Source organism: Canis lupus, chromosome 8 (assembly GCF_048164855.1).
Source record: "Canis lupus baileyi chromosome 8, mCanLup2.hap1, whole genome shotgun sequence".
Lineage (NCBI taxonomy): Eukaryota > Metazoa > Chordata > Mammalia > Carnivora > Canidae > Canis > Canis lupus.
Window position 1 is genome coordinate 49,330,822 of NC_132845.1, and position 20,074 is coordinate 49,350,895.

At 46.4% G+C, this 20,074-nt stretch overlaps 1 protein-coding gene across 3 annotated transcripts in view; it reads left to right on the forward strand.

Annotated features, from left to right (window-relative positions):
• Window positions 1–20,074, forward strand: part of BMERB1 (bMERB domain containing 1) — a 130,295-nt gene that overhangs the window by 49,371 nt on the left and 60,850 nt on the right. For all 3 annotated transcript variants that reach the window (XM_072835886.1, XM_072835887.1, XM_072835885.1), the window contains exon 2: window positions 14,373–14,496. In XM_072835886.1, the coding sequence (XP_072691987.1) occupies window positions 14,373–14,496 (124 nt within the window). The remainder of the gene's footprint in view (window positions 1–14,372; window positions 14,497–20,074) is intronic.

Genomic DNA, 20,074 nt, shown 5'->3' on the forward strand with positions numbered 1-20,074 from the left:
CAGTACCATCTGGTTCTCTATCCATCCTTGCATGACCCTCGTCCTTCACTTACTTCTGAATTGGTTTGTAAATTGCAAATGTTAGGGAGTCTTTTTTTTTTTTTTTATGATAGTCACAGAGAGAGAGAGAGGGGCAGAGACACAGGCAGAGGGAGAAGCAGGCTCCATGCACCGGGAGCCCGACGTGGGATTCGATCCCGGGTCTCCAGGATCGCGCCCTGGGCCAAAGGCAGGCGCCAAACCGCTGCGCCACCCAGGGATCCCTGTTAGGGAGTCTTAGTAGAGATGCATGAATCACGACTCAGAATAGATTAATAATGGTCTATATTCATGAAATCATTCTGAGATTACAGGGTTGGAGGATTTTTTAAATGAACTTTGAATAATAGAATGAACCTGCAAAGGTGCTAAAAATTAGTTGTTTATGCAATTTTATTTTTATTTTTTGAATAATTATTTATTTATTTTAGAAAGAGAGAAAGCATGAGCAGGAGGGGCAGAAGGAGAGGGAGAGAGAGAATCCTCAAGCAGACTCTGTACTGAGCACCAAGCCTGACACAGGGCTTGGTCATAGGACCCTGAGATCACAACCTGAGCTGAAACCAAGAGTGAGAAGCTTAGCCAACTGTGCCACCCAGGTGCACCATGTTTATGCAGTTTTAATTGGACAGTCATCTTATTGTTATTACAAGTTTATCCATTCCACAGTCTTTTTTTTTAAGATTTTATTTGTTTATGGGAGACACAGAGGTAGAGACATAGAGCGAGAAGCAGGTTCCCTGTAGGGAGCCAGATGCGGGACTCAATTCCAGGACCCCAGGACCATGCCCTGAGCCGAAGGCAGATGCTCAATCGCTGAGCCACCCAGGTGTCCCTCCATTCCACAGTCTTAATTCTACATCCTTAACAATTCCTACTGAATTAGCAAGAGTATTTGATTCTCTTATATGATCTCAGAGGACTTCATAAGCCAACCCAAGCCCTTCCACTCAGGGTTGGGAGAAATATGACAGAGCTGTTTGGTGACACATTGAAGGTCACTTAGAAGTGTTGGAGGGAGGATGCCAAGTAATAAAAAATGACATTACACATTGTTAAATGATCTGCTACAACTCATGTGTCATCTCCCTCAAAGTCCCACCTTGGTGGTTACACATGCATTATTCAGATGAAAGCCTTTCTGGAAATCCTCCTTTGGAATTGTAGTTCCAGTCTGTGCTGAGATCTTGTGAACATCCACAATAGTGATAAATCTTTGCCTTGGAGAGGGAGTTTGATTTTTTGGACTACCCAAAGTCATTCTGAGTCAGCTTATGCACATAAAATGGGTAATCAGATCATGTGAATATAAAAACATGAATTTAAATGTGTTAAACTAAAAAAAAATGTGTTAAACTGCTTTTCTTCAATGGCTCCTAAGCTGATTTGAAAGTAATTATCAAAGAGTTTGTTTATTAATACCTCTCCTTATTCCATAAAGGATTTAATAGTCATATAAGAGTCTAAGAAAAGTCTTAAAAGGCTTGAGGAATGTTGGTATTAATGGAAGGATAAAGATTCCAAGATGATTCCTTGAAGGATAATATTCTAGAATATTTGCTTTTAAAAAATAATTTATTTCCATTACCTTATTATCACCCCCCCCCACCCAAAGCCTAATGCTGATTTTGTGAATGATGTAGGTGGTACACACGACTTTTGGTCCTTCTCTTCCTTCTTAAGAAGGCATGAGATGGGATGGTGTATGAGGTGGAGTATTCCCAATGAACAGAGTTCTGGGAAGGGAAGTAAAGGGGACAGGGGCTCCCAAGGGGTGATCTCTGTTCTTTCCCACTCCTACCTCCAGCTGTGGTGGGGTGCTTTCTCTCTCTTTTTTAAAAGATTTTATTTATTTATTCATGAGAGACACACAGAGACAGAGAGAGGCAGAGACACAGGCAGAGGGATAAGCAGACTCATGTAGGAAGCCCGATGTGGGACTCGATCCTGGGACTCCAGGATCAGGCCCTGGGCCAAAGGCAGGTGCTCAACCACTGAGCCACCCAGGTGTCCTGGGTGCTTTCTCTTTTGATGGTGATGGTGATGGTGGTGGTGATGGTGATGATGTCATGCGCATGGGCATGGTGATAGTGATGACGGTGATGGTGATGGTGATGGTGATCGTGGTGGTGACTGCGATGATGGTGGTGGTGATAGTGATGATGATGGTGGTGATGGTGATGATGATGATGATAGTGGTGGTGATGGTGAATGATAATTGACACTCATCAAGATCTAACTTGGTCTTTTTGATGTACTAGCCTTATAATCTCTGACTCAAGCCTCACTACAACCAATGAGTAGCTTCTATTATTGTCCCCACCTACAAATGATGGATACTAAGGGTACATAAGATTGCATAATCCACTTACCAACTGTGCAGATAGTTGTTATGGGATGAACAAATATTGTGAGCGAGTATTATTAGACCGACTTTAGTGAGAAAGAGGTAACTCGAAGAATTTAAATAACTTGTCCAGGGGCACAAGCCAGTAAGGGGCAGAGCCAACATTCTGACTTGAGCCTTGTCATCAGTTAAGCGGTATTGTGCCATGGCTGCTGACATTGAGCTGGGTGACATGGACAGTGGCCAGTGAGCAGGAGGGCACTCTCCCTGCTTGGTTGTCTCACGTCCTTCACCGGATTGAGGTCCCTCCCCACAGACAAAGTTTCTACCTTCAAAGATGATAATGACCCCATCCTAGGACCCTCCATGGTAGGGAGGGTAGACTGTGACAGGCTGAATATTGACACCTCTAAGATGTCCACAGACTAATCCATGAAACGTGTGACTATGTTAACCTTGTACAGCAAACAGGAAATGTAAGGTGTTTCTAGGCGCTCTCCTGAAAAAGTGGAGCTAAACCAGTGATTGTCAGCCAGGGATACTTTTGTTCCCCAGGGGATACTGGCAAATGTTTGAAGATATTTGGGGTTGGTGGGAGGATGCTACCAGCATTTAGTTGGTAGAGGCCGGGGACGTTGCTAAATATCCTACAATGCACAGGACAATCCCCTTAGCAAAGAATGATCTGGCTCTAAATGTCCATGGTGCTGAGAGGGAGGGACTCAGGTCCAAACAGTGCTTAGAAGCTGCCGAGCAGGGGTAAGATCAAACCCTTGCCTTCGCTTCGGTCCCCGAGCTTTCAGAATGAGCTTTCAGTGTTCTCACATTGTTTCCTTACCCCCATTTTACAGATAATGACACAGAGGCTTAAAGAGGTTAAGTCATTTGCCCAAGGTCAGCAATTAGAAAGGGGCAGAGCCAGAGTTTAAACCCAAGTCGACTTGGCTGGGGCACTTGTTTCTTTACCCTAGTGCTGAGCATACATTCTCTTAATTACTTTTGCCATCTCGGACAAGTCAGATGTGGCTGAGAAAATAGAAACTCAGAGACATTAAAAAATGAGCCCAAAGTCACATCAGAGAATAATTATCATGGCCAAAGTTTGGAGGCAAGTCAGCTTCCTCGGCTGCAAAGCCTTCCTTGTGGGGTGATTGTGAGTATAAAGAGACTGGGGCGGGAAGGCCCAATGTAGCAGGAGGGATGATTACATGCAGGACTCAGGGCACCCTCCTTCAAGAGGCAGGCTGGGGGGAGGGGGGGATGGAGCCGCCGGGAGTATTGGAATTAAAAGCAGTTACTTCATCTTCTTGGGAAATGATGACTCATTAAAAGCAACCGGCTGTTTCCTATCATATTCCCGTTATAGCGAGAGGGCGAGATGCTTGGTGCATCCCATAATGCAATGTTTGGGGGTTGAGATGAGCTTCTTTCCTACATGAATGATTGATGACAATAAAAGGTGGGGGTGTCACCAGGAGCCTTGGAAGTGCATCAGGATATAGCAATGGGGCTCAGCTGTATTTCCCTGGTATTTAAGGCTGTCGGGTGGGAAGACGTGCCTGGGTACACTTGGGGGTGAGCTAAGAGACTGGCTCCTGTCAGAGGGCTTATGGGTACCCTCTGGACTCTGCTTCCAGGGCAGGTGGAATTGGAGGACCAAAGTCTTACCTAGAGGGACAGAAGGATGGCCCAAATGCAGCATGTTGATCTCCAGATCTGATGCTCCTCATCCTGTTTCCTTTCCTCATTAGTCTGGCTTCTTCCAGGGGAAGAACACATGAGGGTAGTCAGAACAAGACTGAGCACTCTTTGTCGTGCCAGGTGCGGCACCAAGCACTTGACATTTTATGTCGCCTCCAGAGCAGCAACTCTGTGACGTAGGAGTCCCATTTAACCGAAAAGGAAGCTGAGATTAAGAAGATTGAGTGGTGGGACGCCTGGGTGGCTCAGCAGTTGAGCGTCTGCCTTTGGCTCAGGGCGTGATCCCAGGGTCTTGGGATCGAGTCCCGCGTCAGGCTCCCTGCATGGAGCCTGCTTCTCCCTCTGCCTGTGTCTCTGCCTCTCTCTGTGTGTCTCTCATGAATAAATAAATAAAATCTTTTAAAAAAAAAAGAAGAAGAAGATTGAGTGGTGTGTCCAGATCACACACATAATAGTAGATCCAAGACTTGAACCAGACTCTGCCCAGATCTACCATCCGGGTTAAGCTGATGGTGTACTAATGACCTTCCTCCCTGACGTGTAAGCCCCTTTCTGGAAGGTCAGCTCAACGAGGACAGGGATTTTGTCTGTCTGTTCCATCCTCACTGCTTAGAGTGGTGTCTGGCACAAAGTGGGTTTTTAGTGCATACTTACTAAAGGAATAATAAGAGCAAATATTACAGAGAGAGTTAAAGAGAACTTGTTATGTGCCTGGCACTTAAATAAATTATCTATGAAATGAGTATGATTGTCTCTATGTTGCAGATGAAGAAACTGAGGCCCAGAGTCATCAATGGATGAGACCAAGGTCAGCATAGGAGCCAAGCCTGAGACCCCAGAGTCCATGCCCATAACTACCCCCTTCACTTGCCCTCTTCGGGGGCTGGCCTTGCTCCTACAGAGCCCGCACTCACCAACCCTTTTCCTTTGCTCTTCATTTCTTTATTTTAAATCTACCTTGATTTACTCCTGCTAATGCTACAATTCAAACAATATAGCCAATAGCAATGCACCAACATCAATGTCTTGATGATGTTGGCAACAGTGGGAAGGGTATACGGGAAATCTCCGTGATACCTTTGCAACTTCTCTATAAACCTAAAATAATTCCAAAACGGCAAGTTTATTTAAAAATTCAAACAATGGGGGCACCTGGGTGGCTCAGTGGTTGAGCATCTGCCTTTGGCTCAGGTGGTGATCCTGGGGTCCTGGGATCAAGGACCCTCTTGATCCCTCTGCCTATGTGTCTGCCTCTCTGTGTGTCTCTCATGAATAAATACATAAAATCTTTTAAAAAAATAAAAATTCAAACAATGGAAAAGGATGGTGGAAGGGGATCCTAACACTGACTCCCCATTCCCCACAGGTAACCACCAAGGCCCTTCTCTCAGGTGTCCTTCTGAGGTTGTTCTAAGGATGCTAGGCACCTCACAAATGTTTGTTGGGGCTGAAATCAGTGTGTCAACTCATGTAATTGCCTCTATGATATGAGCTGGGCTGAAATAATGACTCAGTTGGCTGATGCATCTTTGGGTGACAAAGTGACACATGGTTGAGACTTTTCCTTCAGACTTCCATTTTCATTTAATTTTCCAGTGACAACTCCAGAGTGCAGGCCTATTGCTGTTTATCAAGGGACCCTCAGAACCCAATCCTGTTGTGTCAGGTCACACCCTGTAGGGCACAGACATGACGCTGACCAAACGACCTCTAACACTGTTCCAATCTGTATGACAACTTTTCCGGGGAGGGGGGTGAAAGGGTACCCCCAGTGGTACTCAGATGCTTCTAGCATCAAACAACATTGAATTACATTGTGGGAAATTTGCCCCCCCCCAATTATCAAAGAAAGCCTCAATCTGGTGGTTTGCCTTTAATATCTCTCTAGCACTTGCTAACTTTCTAGGATTTGCTAATCTACCTTGTTGAGAAAGAAGCATTTGGCTTCAATCTGAGCATTTAGCTGGAATTTAACAACATTGCTTTGTTTCCACTGGAATTATTTTTATGGCCACTTCCCAATTATGCTAAGTAATAGTGACTTATTCTTTATGGATATGATAGGACTTTCCTCTTAAGGAGCCTATTTGAGTGAAAAAAAAGCCAATCTAAAGAAATATTGAATAAATGATAGTATAGATCGTGCCTTTGCTTGGGCAGCTTTAGCAAAATACCGTAGACTGGGGGGCTTATGTTATAAACATTGACTTCTCACGGTTCTGGAGGCTTGGAAGTCCAAGATCAAGGCGTTGGCAGATCTTGTGTTTGGTGAGAACCCCTCCTGGTTTGTGGATGGTGGTCTTATCACTATGTCTTTGCATGGGGGAGAGTAGAGAGAGAGTGAAAGCAAGTTCTGATGTCCCCTTACTTTAAGGACACTAATCCCATCATGGAGCTTCACCCACATGACCTCATCTAACCCTGATTACCTCCCAAGGGTCCCCTCTCCTGATACCATCACACTAGGGTTTAGAATTTCAACATATGGGTTGGAGGGGGGCAGTCACTCAGGCCATAGCCGATACTGTGTGATGCAAAGCTGTGATGAGTTCCAAGCAGTGATTGAGGTTTTGGAAATGCTCTTCTGTAGCCCTTTGATCTACAACATGGGTTCTGAAATCAGAAAGACCCGGGTCTGAGTTCTAGCTCTGGCATTCACCTGTTCAGTGATTTTGGCCAATGACTTACGATCTCTCTGAACCTCCATCCTATCAGTCTCTAAAGGAAGGGTACTAATGCTAGTGTATCCCTGCTAAGGCACTGGGGTGTGTGGTGACATGCACCACACTCACAGTAAATGCTCCATGAGCTCAAGCTCTGAGGGGGGGCATCTACAAGGTACATGAAAGTTGCAAAGCAGAAACAAGGTGATGGGGGTGGGAGACTGTCTGGGGGACCCCGGGCTTAAATTCCTATTCGGAGCCATAGTTGGAAAAGACAGACTAGGGAAGCCTTCTCTGTTCCCCAGCATGGTTTTACCCCTACCTGCCTATATTTAAATCACAAGCTTCGGGCAGCCCGGGTGGCACAGCGGTTTAGCGCCACCTGCAGCCTGGGGTGTGGTCCTGGAGACCCGGGATCGAGTCCCACGTCGGGCTTCCTGCAAGGAGCCCGCTTCTCCCTCTGCCTGTGTTTCTGCCTCTCTCTCTGAATAAATAAATAAATAAATCTTTAAAAAAATAATAAAAAAATAAATCACACGTTTCTAGGAGATGGTCAGCCCTCCCTCATCTACCATCACCACCACCCTATCCCCACCCTATCCCTGGACAGCTTTAAATTTTCCAGGTATATGGTGAAACCTGCAGCAACATCCCCATCGTGCCCAGGGCTCAGCTCTTGTTAGCTTGTGCTGCAGGGTTCATGAGGCATGCATTTCCCTGGTGTGGCATTTGGGGATAAAAAGATGGATTTAGCTACCTCAACCCCCAGAAGTGACTCAGCTCCCGGGAGCTCAGTGACGATGGCAGTGGCAGTTGGAGCCCTGGGGACTTCCTTGCCTTCGGGCTCTGCTCTCTCTAGACAGCAGCCTTGGAGCCTTGTGGGCACCGTCCTCTCTAGCCAGCCAGAAAAGCTTGGTCGTGTTTTCCCAGGATTGGTCCTGCTGGTGGACACACTCATTGGCAGCCGTTGGATGCCTGCCCTGCAGCTGGAAAATGTTGTCCGGAAGGTTTCCATCATGCTAGCTCTGTCTCGCAAGTTCAGACTGAACAGAAGCTGAGCATGTGTGACATTGATTTATTCACGACTTGTACCGGTGCCCCTCACAGTCTGGCCTGAAGGCTTTCTACATAGGTTCCCTGGACAGGACTCCCCAGCCCGGTCTTAGCCTACTCTCCTGGGGTAGAATCAGAGAACCTGCCTTTTTCACAAGCTGCGCAGATAATCACCATGCCTGCTCCTCCCCGTTTACCTAGAGCAATAGAATATGCTCCATTTTCTCTCTTGTCAAGATGGTGATGATACTTCTGAAGCTTGGGAGGTAGTTCTGAAATGAGTGTGATTATTTCAACAAGGGCTTTGGAGTAGGACAGATCTGACTTTAAATTTCAGCTCCTTTCTTGAGCTTCATCTTGCTTGTCTATGAAGTGGGGGTGCTAAATAGGGCTGTTTTGAGACTCAAATAAGGTAATTTGATCCTAGCATATGACAAATATTCAATAAATGGTAGCTCTTATTTTTACTGGGTAACTCTTCTTCTTTCTTTCTCTTTCTTTTTCTTTCTTTCTTTCTTTCTTTCTTTCTTTCTTTCTTTCTTTCTTCTTTCTTTCTTCTCTTTCTTTTTTTATCTTTAAACTGGGGAGATTATAGCATCTACTCTCTAGGGCAGGGGTTGGTAAACTTTTTCTGTAAAGGACCAGACAGTAAGTATTGGAGGTTTTATGGACCATGCGGTCTCTGTTGCTGTTGCAACTACAAAGTTCTGCTGTTGTAACGTGGAAGTGGCCACACATAGTATGTAAATGGATGAGCATGGCCAGTGTTTCTTTTTTTTTTTTTTTTTTTTTTGGCCAGTGTTTCAATAAACGTTTATTTACACAATCAGGCAGGGGCCAGATCTGATGCTGTGAAGATTAATTGACATGAGGCCTATCGTGAGCCTAGCACAGAGCTGGCACAGAGCACTCAGCGCAAGAAGGGATTCTAACTATGCCGCATCCGATTTGAGGCCTAGGCTTTGCTCCTTTCTCCAGGAGATGGAGAGCACCCCTGCAAGACTTTTCAACACAGGGTTCAACCCATTCTCTGCCCCAAGTCAACCCTAAATGCTCATCTTAGTACCTGGAGCCTGGCAGTGCTACCACTTCCATCCTCCCTTGAGGTCGGAGGTAAAATGCCAAACCATAGAAGGTGATTGAGGCCTTGTCCTGTGTTTTGCCCCAGGGTATGTGGCCATTTTCAACATCTGTCTGATGGCAATCAGGTTGCCCATCTGAACCACGATGTGAGAAATTAGGATACTTATACCTGCAGGGTGGTTAACCACACGCTTTTCCATCCACAAATGCCTTTAGCCCTTGCCCAGAGGCTATGTAACGTGCCTGAGAGAGACGGAGATTGTGCCCCGGGTTTGCATCCCGTCTCTGCAACATTCTGATTGTGTGATGTTGGCCAAGTCACTTCCTTCTCTAAGCCTCTGATTCCTCAGGTATAAAATAGAGATTAAATGAGATCATACGGGGCAGCCCGGGTGGCTCAGCAGTTTAGCACCACCTTCAGCCCAGGGCCTGGTCCTGGAGACCTGGGATCAAGTCCCACATCAGGCTCCCTGCATGGAGCCTTCTTCTCCCTCTGTGTCTCTGCCTCTCTCTCTCTCTTTCTCTCTCTCTGTCTCTCATGAATAAATAAATAAAATCTTTAAAAAAAAAAATGAGATCATACAAAACCTCAGTACAGCATAGTGCATAGTAGCTATTGAACCCCATTTTGCAAAGGAAGTAAGAGAAGCTAAGAGGTGAAGGGCTCATTTAAGGTCATGCAGCTGGGATCAGCTTAAGGCCAAAGATCTCTAAACTCTGCCTCTCCCCCTGACTGCTTCCTGGGACCCCAGCTGCTTCCAGTTAGGGCTGCACCCAGTGCAGCGACTGAAGCTTTCCAAGAGGGGACGCTGCCAGCAGGGAGCTTGCAAGCCCATGGCCATTCATCCCTGTGGTGGGTTAAATAGTGAGCTCCCCAAATTCACCTCCACCGGGGCACCTGGGTGGCTCAGAAGTTGAGCCTCTGCCTTCAGCTCAGGGCATGATCCCGGGGTCCTGGGATCGAGTCCCCACATTGAGCTCCCCACAGGGAGCCTGCTTCTCCCTCTGCTTATGTCTCTGCCTCTCTCTCTGTGTCTCTCATGAGTAAATAAATAAAATCTAAAAAAAAAAAAAATCACATCCATCCAGAACCTCAGAATGTGACCTTTGAAAATAGGGTTTTTACAGAAAAGGACACACAGAGCCGCAGGGAAGACAGCCCCATGAACACAGAGGCAGAGGTTGGGCAATGCTGCCACAGACCAGGGATTGCCAGGAGCCACCAAGGTCTGGAAGAGGCAAGGAGGGACGCTCCCCAGAGCCTCTGGAGTGAACACAGCCCTGCCGACACCTTGATTTGGAACTTCTGGCCTCTAGAAATGCAAACAAAATAAAGTCCCGTTGCTTTAAGTCACTGAGTCTGTGCTGCTCTGTTCCTGTAGCCCTGGGAAACCAAGACACTGCCCTTGCCTTTATGATGTGCATAGACAGCGAGAGCTGGATGTAAAACATCTGTTTGCACAAAGGGTGATGGTGATGGGGACAAGTGTCCGCCTTTAGGAGGCAGACAAGGGCCTGGCTCCTTCCGTAGCCAGCTTCAAGCCTTTGTTTCCTTACTTGTTCAACAAGAGAACATCTTGATCCTACTGGTTTATGGTGAGGATTAAAAGAGCTGGCGCGGCAGAGGGGGCTGGTGGTGATGACACAGGGCATCGGAACAAGGCATGGAGGCTGATGTGCCTGTTAATTCCATCATCACAACTGCCCTGGGTGTCCTTACATTACAGACGAGGAAACTGAGTCACGAGATGTTAGCTAACTCTCTGAGGCCGCACAGGTAGTGCCGGGCAGAGCTGGGACTCAGACCACAGCCATCTGACTCTAGAACGCCCCCAACCCCCATCCCTGGTCACTACAATCCGGCACTGCCCTGTGCCCAGAGTCCACACTCCTCCAATCTGGCCTCAACCTCTAGCCTCGTTGGAGGCTGACACACAGTAACGTTCAATTAATATCAATATTTTTATCCTATCCCTGCCTTCCTCCTCTCTCAAGTCAGGCCTCATTACTCCAGCCCCAGGAGCCACCTTGATTCTGGCGTCAGGGATCATAGGACCCCACATCTGATTCCGGGAGCCTTGAGATCATGACTCAGCATGTCACATGGACAGTTCCTAAAATTCCTCCTTAGACATCTGTCTCTCTGCTCAAGTCCCAGTCCTGAGACAGCTCCTCTGATCCCCCTCCCTCTCCCCTCTCTTTCTGACGCTCACCCTCCCACCCCCAACCCCTCCATCTCCCCTTTCACCCCCATTTTGGCACCAGCTCAGTCTGACAGCAGGATGGTCTTCGGGATTCACGATGCTCGGAGGGCTGCGGGAGGGGATAGTGTGTCCCCGATTTGATATTTCCTCCATCTGCCCACCTCCCCACCACCCATCTAGACAATTGATCACTGTCCTTCTCCCTGGCTCAGCATCATGCACTGTCCGTGCTGGGAAATCTGGGACTTCTTGGAAAGTATAAAGAGGAGATGCTGCTCTGAGGGGCTGAGCAGAGTGGGGACAAGGACTCCAGCGAGCCTACCGCTGCCGGGCCACAGTTTCTTCACCCTGACTCATTTCTTGCCTTTGTCATCATTTATCTCTTACAAATTGTGAATTATCACAGAGAGCATTAGGGAGACCATTCGTTGGAAGGTGGGAGTCAGCTACAGGAATCAGCTTCCTCCTGATTCCTCAACACAAATAGGGAGTTCTGGTGGGTGGAGGGGAGGCCTACGGAACAGACGTGTTAGGGGGCGGGTGATTGACCAATATGGCAGTTCGCCCCAACCTGATATTGAGTGGAGAACCCTGGGTCAGGAGTTTCCCACAGATGACAGAGCAGTCCGGCAGGCTTCTCCGAGTAGGTGATGACGCGAGATCCAAGCAAGCAGGAGTTGACTTCAGGGAAGTCTGCAAATCACAACGCCCCAGCCCCTGGGTCCCCTGGATCAGGGATCCAGGTCAGAGTCAGGAGTCCAGGTCATAGGAGGGAGACAGATAGAGAGAGAGCAGCTTTCCAAACCATTGACCTGGAGGTAAGGAAAAAGACAAATGCCAGGCGGTAGAGTCAAGGTGCTGGGTGTAGAAGGAATGGGCAGATAGATGTAGGATATGTGGAGTTGGCCTCAGCAAAGCAATGCTATCTCCTCCCCTGTATCTTTTTCTCTCCCTGTGAAAGATCTCAGGATCCCACAGCCTTTAAAACCCAGCCTTTTGCTCTGGCAATGCAAAGACTGAGCTCTGAGAATGCTCGTCACGGTGCTGTTTATGGAGGGGAGAATGGGAAACAATCTAAATGTCTGGGGGTTGGTGGAGTGATTCATGGTAAAACCACAAATAGAAGACCACAAACCTTTCCCACTGCTGCTGGGGAAAAACACCCAAGGATGTACGAAAATGCTCACGATACATTACGGGAAAAGAACAGGTAATAAAATGTGAGACCCACCCTAACTTTATATCACCCAAACCAGACCTGTATGTTGGTGGAAATATTGATATACATTGGTGTGGGTGTGTATGAACATTTTTAACTACTAACAGTTTAGTATACATTTTTCCAGTTTTTTTTTTAAGGTATGTGTATTTACTCCTTTTTGCGAGTTTGTACCCTTAACAACTCTTGAACGACATCAATTTTACCACCCCCCATCCCCTGGTAACCATCATTGTACTCTGTTTTCTACAAATTTGACTTTTTAAAATTCCACGTGTAAGTGATAATCATACTTGTCTTGTCTTCCATCGTACATATACCACATCTTTTTTTATCTGTTCATCCATTGATGGGCATTTAGGTGATCTCATATCTTCGCTATAGGGAAATGCATGTGTATATATAATCTTATGCATAGAAAACATATAAAAACCCCACATGTATTACCCCAAATATGCACACCACATATATAATATATATAATCGTATAAATTACCATGTATATACTAGAAGAATGTACACCAGAATGTTAATGGCACTATGTGTGCTAATACGTATATGTACAAATATATTATACATGCATATTGTCATGAACTGAGTCTTTACGTCCCCCTGAATTCATATACTAAAGCCCTAACCCCCAGGGTGGCTAATTCTTAGAGAAGGCCTTTGAGGAACTGACTGTGGTTAAATTAAGTCATCAGGATGGGTCCCTGATCTGATAGGATTAGTGTCATTGTAAGAAGAGACACCAGAGCGCTCTCTGCCTGTGTGCAAAGAAAAGGCTGTGTGAGCCCATCGAGACAAGGTGGCCATCTAACAAGCCTGGAAGAGAGCTCTCACTAGAAACTGACCCTGCCAGACCTTGACCTGGGATTTCTAGCCTCCAGCACTGTGAGAAAATAAATATCTGATGCCTAAGCCCCAGCCTCGGGTATTTTTTTTTAAGATTTTATTTATTTATTCATGAGAGACACACACAGAGAGAGGTAGAGACCTAGGTAGAGGGAGAAGCAGGCTCCCTGAGAGGAACCAGATGTAGGACTCGATCCCAGGACCCCGAGATCACGAGCTGAGCCAAAGGCAGACGCTCAACCACTGAGCCACCCAGGTGCCCCTCAGGTATTTTTTATGTTAACTCAAGTGAGTGAATACACATGCACACATAGAAGGATATATGCATATATATTTAGTGTCTTTCCATATATATGGTAATACATATAAGATTTTTAAAAGATTTTATTTATGTATTTGAGAAAGAGAGTGAGAGCAAGAACACGAGCAGGAAGGGCAGAAAGAGAAGCAAGCTCCCCGCTGAGCAGGGAGCCCGACACAAAACTCAATTCCAGGACCCCAAGATCATGACCTGAGCCGAAGGCAGACGCTTACCCGACTGAGCCACTACATAGAGTTTTTTTAATATATGGATTTTTATATATTGCCATATTTTTTATTCTAACTATAAACATGAGATGGAAAGAATGTCCACCAAAAAATGTGGATAGTGGTTCTCCGGGCAGTGGAGTTATGGGTGACTTTTTTACTTTGATCTTTTTTTTGCCAACCTGTATTACCTGAATTTTCTACAATGAACTTGTATTACTTTCATTACTTAGTGTTCCTAATAAGGTAATAATTAATAGTATGACTGTAAAAGAATGATTATAAAATGATTTTCTGCATAAAGTTGGCCTTGGTCTTGAGGCTGGGACAAGGACAAAGGGCTGCGGTCGGGGGGAGCAGAAGCTCAGGAGCTGGGGACCTGGCAGGGACTGTCAGAGCCATGTGTATAACCTTGCACGGGTTTGGTGAGCCCACCTGAGCCTCCTCCTTGCCACCAGAACAAGATTCCCATGGAAAATGGGGTTTTCCAGGTTTCCAAAGGGCTGGCTCATAAATACATGCATGCATCTCAGGGTGCCATCCGTGTGCCCTCTCGGGGTGCCATGGGCACTGGGGCAGGGCAGCCCCCTGGAACCAGCCCAAGGACTGTCCTAAGGGAGTTCTTGAAAAACTGGGGTGGCCTTGGGGTCTTGACGCCTACGTGTCATGTCTCCTGCACAGATCAGCTGGACATCATCTCCATGGCAGAGACAACCATGATGCCTGAGGAGATCGAGCTGGAGATGGCGAAAATTCAGCGCCTCCGAGAAGTGTTGGTCCGACGGGAGTCTGAGCTCAGGTTTATGTGAGTGCCTTAGGGACATGGCCGAGGAAAGGAAGGGACGGGGAGGGGAGGGCGCCCAGACAACCTAGCATTTACTATTCGTGACTGTGGGCCAGGCGCTGGGATAAAGGCATTGCGTACGTTGAAAAAAAAAATCTTGTTTGGTTCTCACTACTGCCTAGAGGGGTGGGTATCAGAATCTCCTGTTCTATTATTTATTTATTTAGCAAAGATTTATTTGAGAGAGAGTGAGCACAGTGGGGAGGAGCAGAGGGAGAAGGAGAGAGAGTCTTAAGCAGGCTCGGCGCTGAGCACAGACCTTGACCTGGGGCTCGATCTCACAACTGCGAGATCGTCACCTGGGCTGAAACCAAGAGTTGGATGCTCAATTGACTGCACCCCCCAGGTGCCCCCATGGAGTCTTCCATTTTAAACAAGATCTTGAAGTTGGGATTGAACTCAAGCCAGGCTGACTCAAAGACCAAAAGAGTCCAAGCTCTTTCTATGTTTCCTTCTGAGAAGAGAAAAGGGACAAGAGAGGGTGGGCAGTGGTGGGGGAGGGTTGGTGGTGGTAGAGATGGGGACCCAGAGGTGATACCTCTGCCCGTGTTGGTAGGTGCATGCCCTCTGGGTTCAGATAGTTCTGAGATCCAAAATAGCTGGGAGAGTTTGGGGCAGGTTCTCTCAGCACTTCATTTCCCTGATTTGGGAAATGGGGGAAAATGATAATACCTCTCCCCTTGGGTCACTGGCAACCTCAGAGTCACATGATTTGACCCAACCTCCACTGGAAGAAGCAGCAACATCACACCTTCTGGGCGTGCCCTGGAAAGTGCATGTACCCTTTTACTGATTTCACTTAGGCCCATTATGGGATTATTCCATTTTGCAGATGAGAAAGACTGAGGCTCAGGGAAGTTACCCTGCCCAGGGCCTCCCAGCTAATAAATAGAACAATTAGGCTTCAGATCCTGATCTTCTTGCTTTCAAAACCCGTATTCTCCTTGTGTGGCCTTCTCTCACCCCATGAGGTGGCCCACTGGATTTAAGTGCTGCCATTTATTCGGTTCTCTATGTAGGCCAGACCCTGTGCTAAATGCTTCACAGGCACGGTCCCTTAGAAGAAAGCTCTAAAGCACCCCACTCTATGAATGAGAAACATCTTCCCTCTAACCTGGGAATAAGCTAAATCCCTCCATACGTGAGTGTCGAGAAACAATTCTTTCCTCTTCATGGGTTTTGCTTTTGGTTTCGGTTTTGGTTTATCAAAAGGACTTGAGGAAGGATCGATTGTGAAGGAGAAGTATGACCAACTGTTCTAGTAAGTCAGGTGATTCCGGGGTGGTGCAAAGGGAGGTGGGAGGGGGGTTGGGGTGACTGGGTGACGGGCACTGAGGGGGGCACTTGATGGGATGAGCACTGGGTGTTATGCTATATGTTGGCAAATTAAACTCCAATAAAAAGAAATTTTAAAAAAAAGGTGATTCCAACCACGGAGATAACTAGGACAGGAGAGGACTTTGAGGTGCCTGTGGGTGATCCAAGTACAGATGAGTGGCAAGAAGTTCTGTGTCTTTGTCTGATGTGCACAAGAGACCACTGGACTTGATACAGATTCCCAGGGCTCGCCCTCAGAGCGGCAACTCCTGAATTCAAGTAATGGCTATGGTCCCCCTGCGTTAAACGAGTAGACAAACAGCAAGGATCAAGCATGGGATTGGAGAATGCTGCAGTCTCCATGCAGCTCCTCCTTGTGGATGGACTCAGGGCAAAGGGAAAAGCCAGAGAGTCTGGAATAGTTGAGGGTTCCCTGGCAACAAGAGGGTTTGGGATGATCACAGTCTATAAATAATACAGGTGTGCCTTAGACCTATTGTGGGTTCAGTTCCAGACCACTGCAGTAAAGCAAAACTTGCTATAAACTGAGCAAGATTAATTTTTTAGCTTCCCAGTGCATATAAAAGTTATGTTTACACTGTACTATTGCCTACTAAATGAGCAATAGTGTTGTCTTTAAAAAAAAAAAAACAACAACGCACATACCTTAATTAAAACAAGATTTTTTTGCTAAAAAAATGCAAACTGCTAGCTGTCATCTCGGCATTCAGCAAATCATAATCCTTTGGCTGGTGGAGGGTCTTGCCTCGATGTTGACTGGTGCGGACTGATCAGGCTGGTGGGTGCCGAAGGTGGGGGTGGCTGTGGCAGCTTCTTAAGATGAAAAAACAATGAAATCTGTCACATGTATGGATTGTTCATGAACGGTTTCTCTGTAGTATGTGATGCTCCCATGATCTCATTTCACCCAGAGTAGAACATCCTTCCAAACTGGAGTCAATCCTCCAAACCACATCGCTGCTGCTTTATCCACTAAGTTTATGTCATAGTCTCGATCCTTTGTTGTCATTTCAACAGTCTGCACGGCATCTTCACCAGGAGTAGTTTCCATCTCAAGAGACCACTTTCTTTGCTCGTCCATGAGAAGCAGGTCCTATCTGTTAAAGTTCTATCAAGAGGTGGTAGCAATTTAGTTTCATCTCCAAGATCCACTTCTAATTCCAATTCCCTTGCTATTCCCACCACATCTGCACCAACTTCCCCCACTGGAGCCTTGAACCTTCAATCTGTAAAAACAATGCAATATTCGGTGGCTCAGTGCTTGAGCGTATGCCTTCAGCTCAGGTCCAGGGATCGAATCCCGTGTCAGGTTCCCCTGCAGGGAGCCTGCTTCTCCCTCTACCTATGTCTCTGCCTCTCTGTGTGTGTCTCATGAGTAAATAAATAAAATCATTTTTCAAAAGTGCAATATCAAAAAATAAATAAAAATAAATAAAAAATAAAAAGTGCAGTATCTGTGAAGCATAATAAAGTGAAGCACAGTAAAATCAGGTGTGCCTGTACATACTTTGTGCATGCAAATCAAGTCTTTGTTCCTCCATTCTATCTTTAATCCCAATTCATAAAAATGACCTGTGTTAATAGTAATGGCTTTTATTAATTCTGGTGGATAGTTTTCTGACTACTCTTCTATTACTTAACTTAGAACCTTTAGTTGGGGCGCCTGGATGGCTCAGTCAGTTGGGTGTCCTACTCTTGATTTCAGCTCGGGTCATGATCTCAGGGTCGCAAGATCAAGCCCCGTGTTAGGCTCTGTGCTCAGTGTGGAGCCTGCTTGAGAGTCTCCGCCTCTCTCTCTGCCCCTCCCCCTGCTCCTGCTCTCTCTCTTTCTCTCAAATAAATAAATAAAATCTTAAAAAAAACAATTTTCTGTCTTCTCCTCAGCCCCCCCCCGTGTGTGCTATCTAAAAAATAAATAAATAAATAAAAATAAAAGAAAGAAGACAGAGAACATACAGGTTCTGCTGTAAAGTAGTGAAGAGCTCCCTTCAGCCTGCAATGGTCAAGAGGGAGCAAAGATTGCTTTTGTTGCTAGAGGAACAATGGCTGTCACTTTGCATTTACTGACCTTTGCATCGAGTGTGCACACACTCATTAGCCCCAGCCTCTGGCACATGCCTGGCACACAGTGAGGGCACAGTGACAAAAATACCTGGCATTTAAGCTCCAGCTCTGAGCCAAGTGCTGCACTAAACTCTTGACCTGCAACCTCGATAAATTGTTCCATCATGCTCACTTAGGGACAAATGCCGACCATAGATACTTGAAAGCAGCTATGCTCTCCAGGGGACTGTCAATACATCAGTAGATACTTGAATAAATCAAATTATTCAAAGGATACAGAAAGATGTCAGTGTAGTCAGGATATAAGAGAGGCTCAGTGACATTCTCCAGGGGAGGGGCCAACTTCCAGGCCCCCTGGAGTGGGGAGACTTGCTAGGAGCCTGCAAACAATAGTGGGTGATATTGACAGCTCCCCCATCCCTCTACCCAGCCTGGTATTGTACCTGGTGGTGCATCTACCTTGTCAATCTCAGAGGTACACAGTGGACCCCGGATGGACAGGATAGAGATCATTGCCCACTCAGACCCAAACAAACGCCTCTTCCATCATCCTTGGCCTCTCAGGCTAGCAGTCCATGGGTGGCCATTCTTGAATTCAGTAGTACCCTGGCTATTTCTCAGAGCCAGGCCCTCACACAGCTATAGGGGCCCTGTTCTTGCATCCCTTTTAGAGAAGAGAAAATTGGAGGTTAAAAATTTTGTCCATGGTTGCATTAACTAATAAAAAGCCAAGCTAGGATGCAGGGAGTCCAGAGTATTGATTCAGTGAGTGAATGAGGGAAGGAAGAAGGGAGGGAGGGAATGAAGGAAGAAAATTCTTTAAAGAGTATACACCACGAGGGTAGGAATCTTATTCATCTTTCTCACTGTTCTATCTTTCCAGCATTTTGAATTGGGCACTTATTAGGCCAATTATTATTTGTTGAACATGCAGTAAATTATTCTTTCACATTCCGTCCTTACTGAGCAACTTCCCTTCACACACACCACACACACACACACACACACACACACACACACACACACACCAGGGCTCTGGGCACAGGGTAAGAGGGGAAATAGAATTTCAGACCATACTAAGCATTTGCAGGCTCAGGTGGAGAAGCGCTGAGTGACAGGAATGTGACAGCTGTTGACTGAGACAGACCCAATGATTGTAGCTGTAATAACCAAGACCAGATTGGTTTTGTCACACCTGCTCTAAAGTAATCAGGTTCATACCCATCAGCTCTTGTGGAGACTATGTGAGTCCGACCACATTTCATGGTTGCGGGTGTCTTCTCACTCTTACTGTCTCCTGCTATATTGACTCATTAGAGAATGGGTCCAACGGCTGCTGCTCCTAACACTCCCAAAGTTTAGCATTTTTCTTTCCTGGATTTCTATGTTCTTTGCTATGTTCTTTGAACCTTGCTGGTTCAACCTCTCCTCTTGCCAGGATGGTGAGGAAATAGAAGAAGGAGATTTACCCAATCCCCAGGGAACTAGAATGAATTGATGAGAAGTGAACTCAGGGATCATCCTGGCTCTCCCACATCCTAGGTGTGTGACCTTGGGCTCAGGACAGAGTATAGAAAAACTGCTGTGTACTCTTCATTCCCCCTGTCTTTGCCCAGCACTTCTGGAATGCAAAGACAAACTCCCGGTTGGATGCCTGCAATCCCACAATCTCCCCATCCCACATTGGGTTTTGTCTTGTTCCGCCATCTTGAATTAAGTGTGGTAGAAATGGAAAGGATTTTACTGAGGGCGGCTCAGGCTCAGTAAACAGGACTGAGTCAGGACTTCTCCATACTCTTGCCCTGGAGACAAGTGATTTATTTGGAACCTAAAATGATGAGCTCTCACTTGGGCGGCCAGGTATGCAAGTCAACCTGCCAGGAAGTCATAGTAGTGCTCTACGAGGGTTCTCAGGGAGCTCAGCAGTCAACTTTCAATGAGCCCTGAACACATGTTATCACATCATCTATGGAAAGTGCCTACTAATGGAAGGATGAATCAGGGCAGCCTTCCCTATGCCTTGGTGAAGGTGCCCAAGGTCAGGTTCAGGGAAGGGCTATGAATGACCCCGGTGGGCATGGTGTTGTCACCTTCTCTGTGTCCCTTAGCTTGTACTCTGGTTTATAGGCAGCTAAGC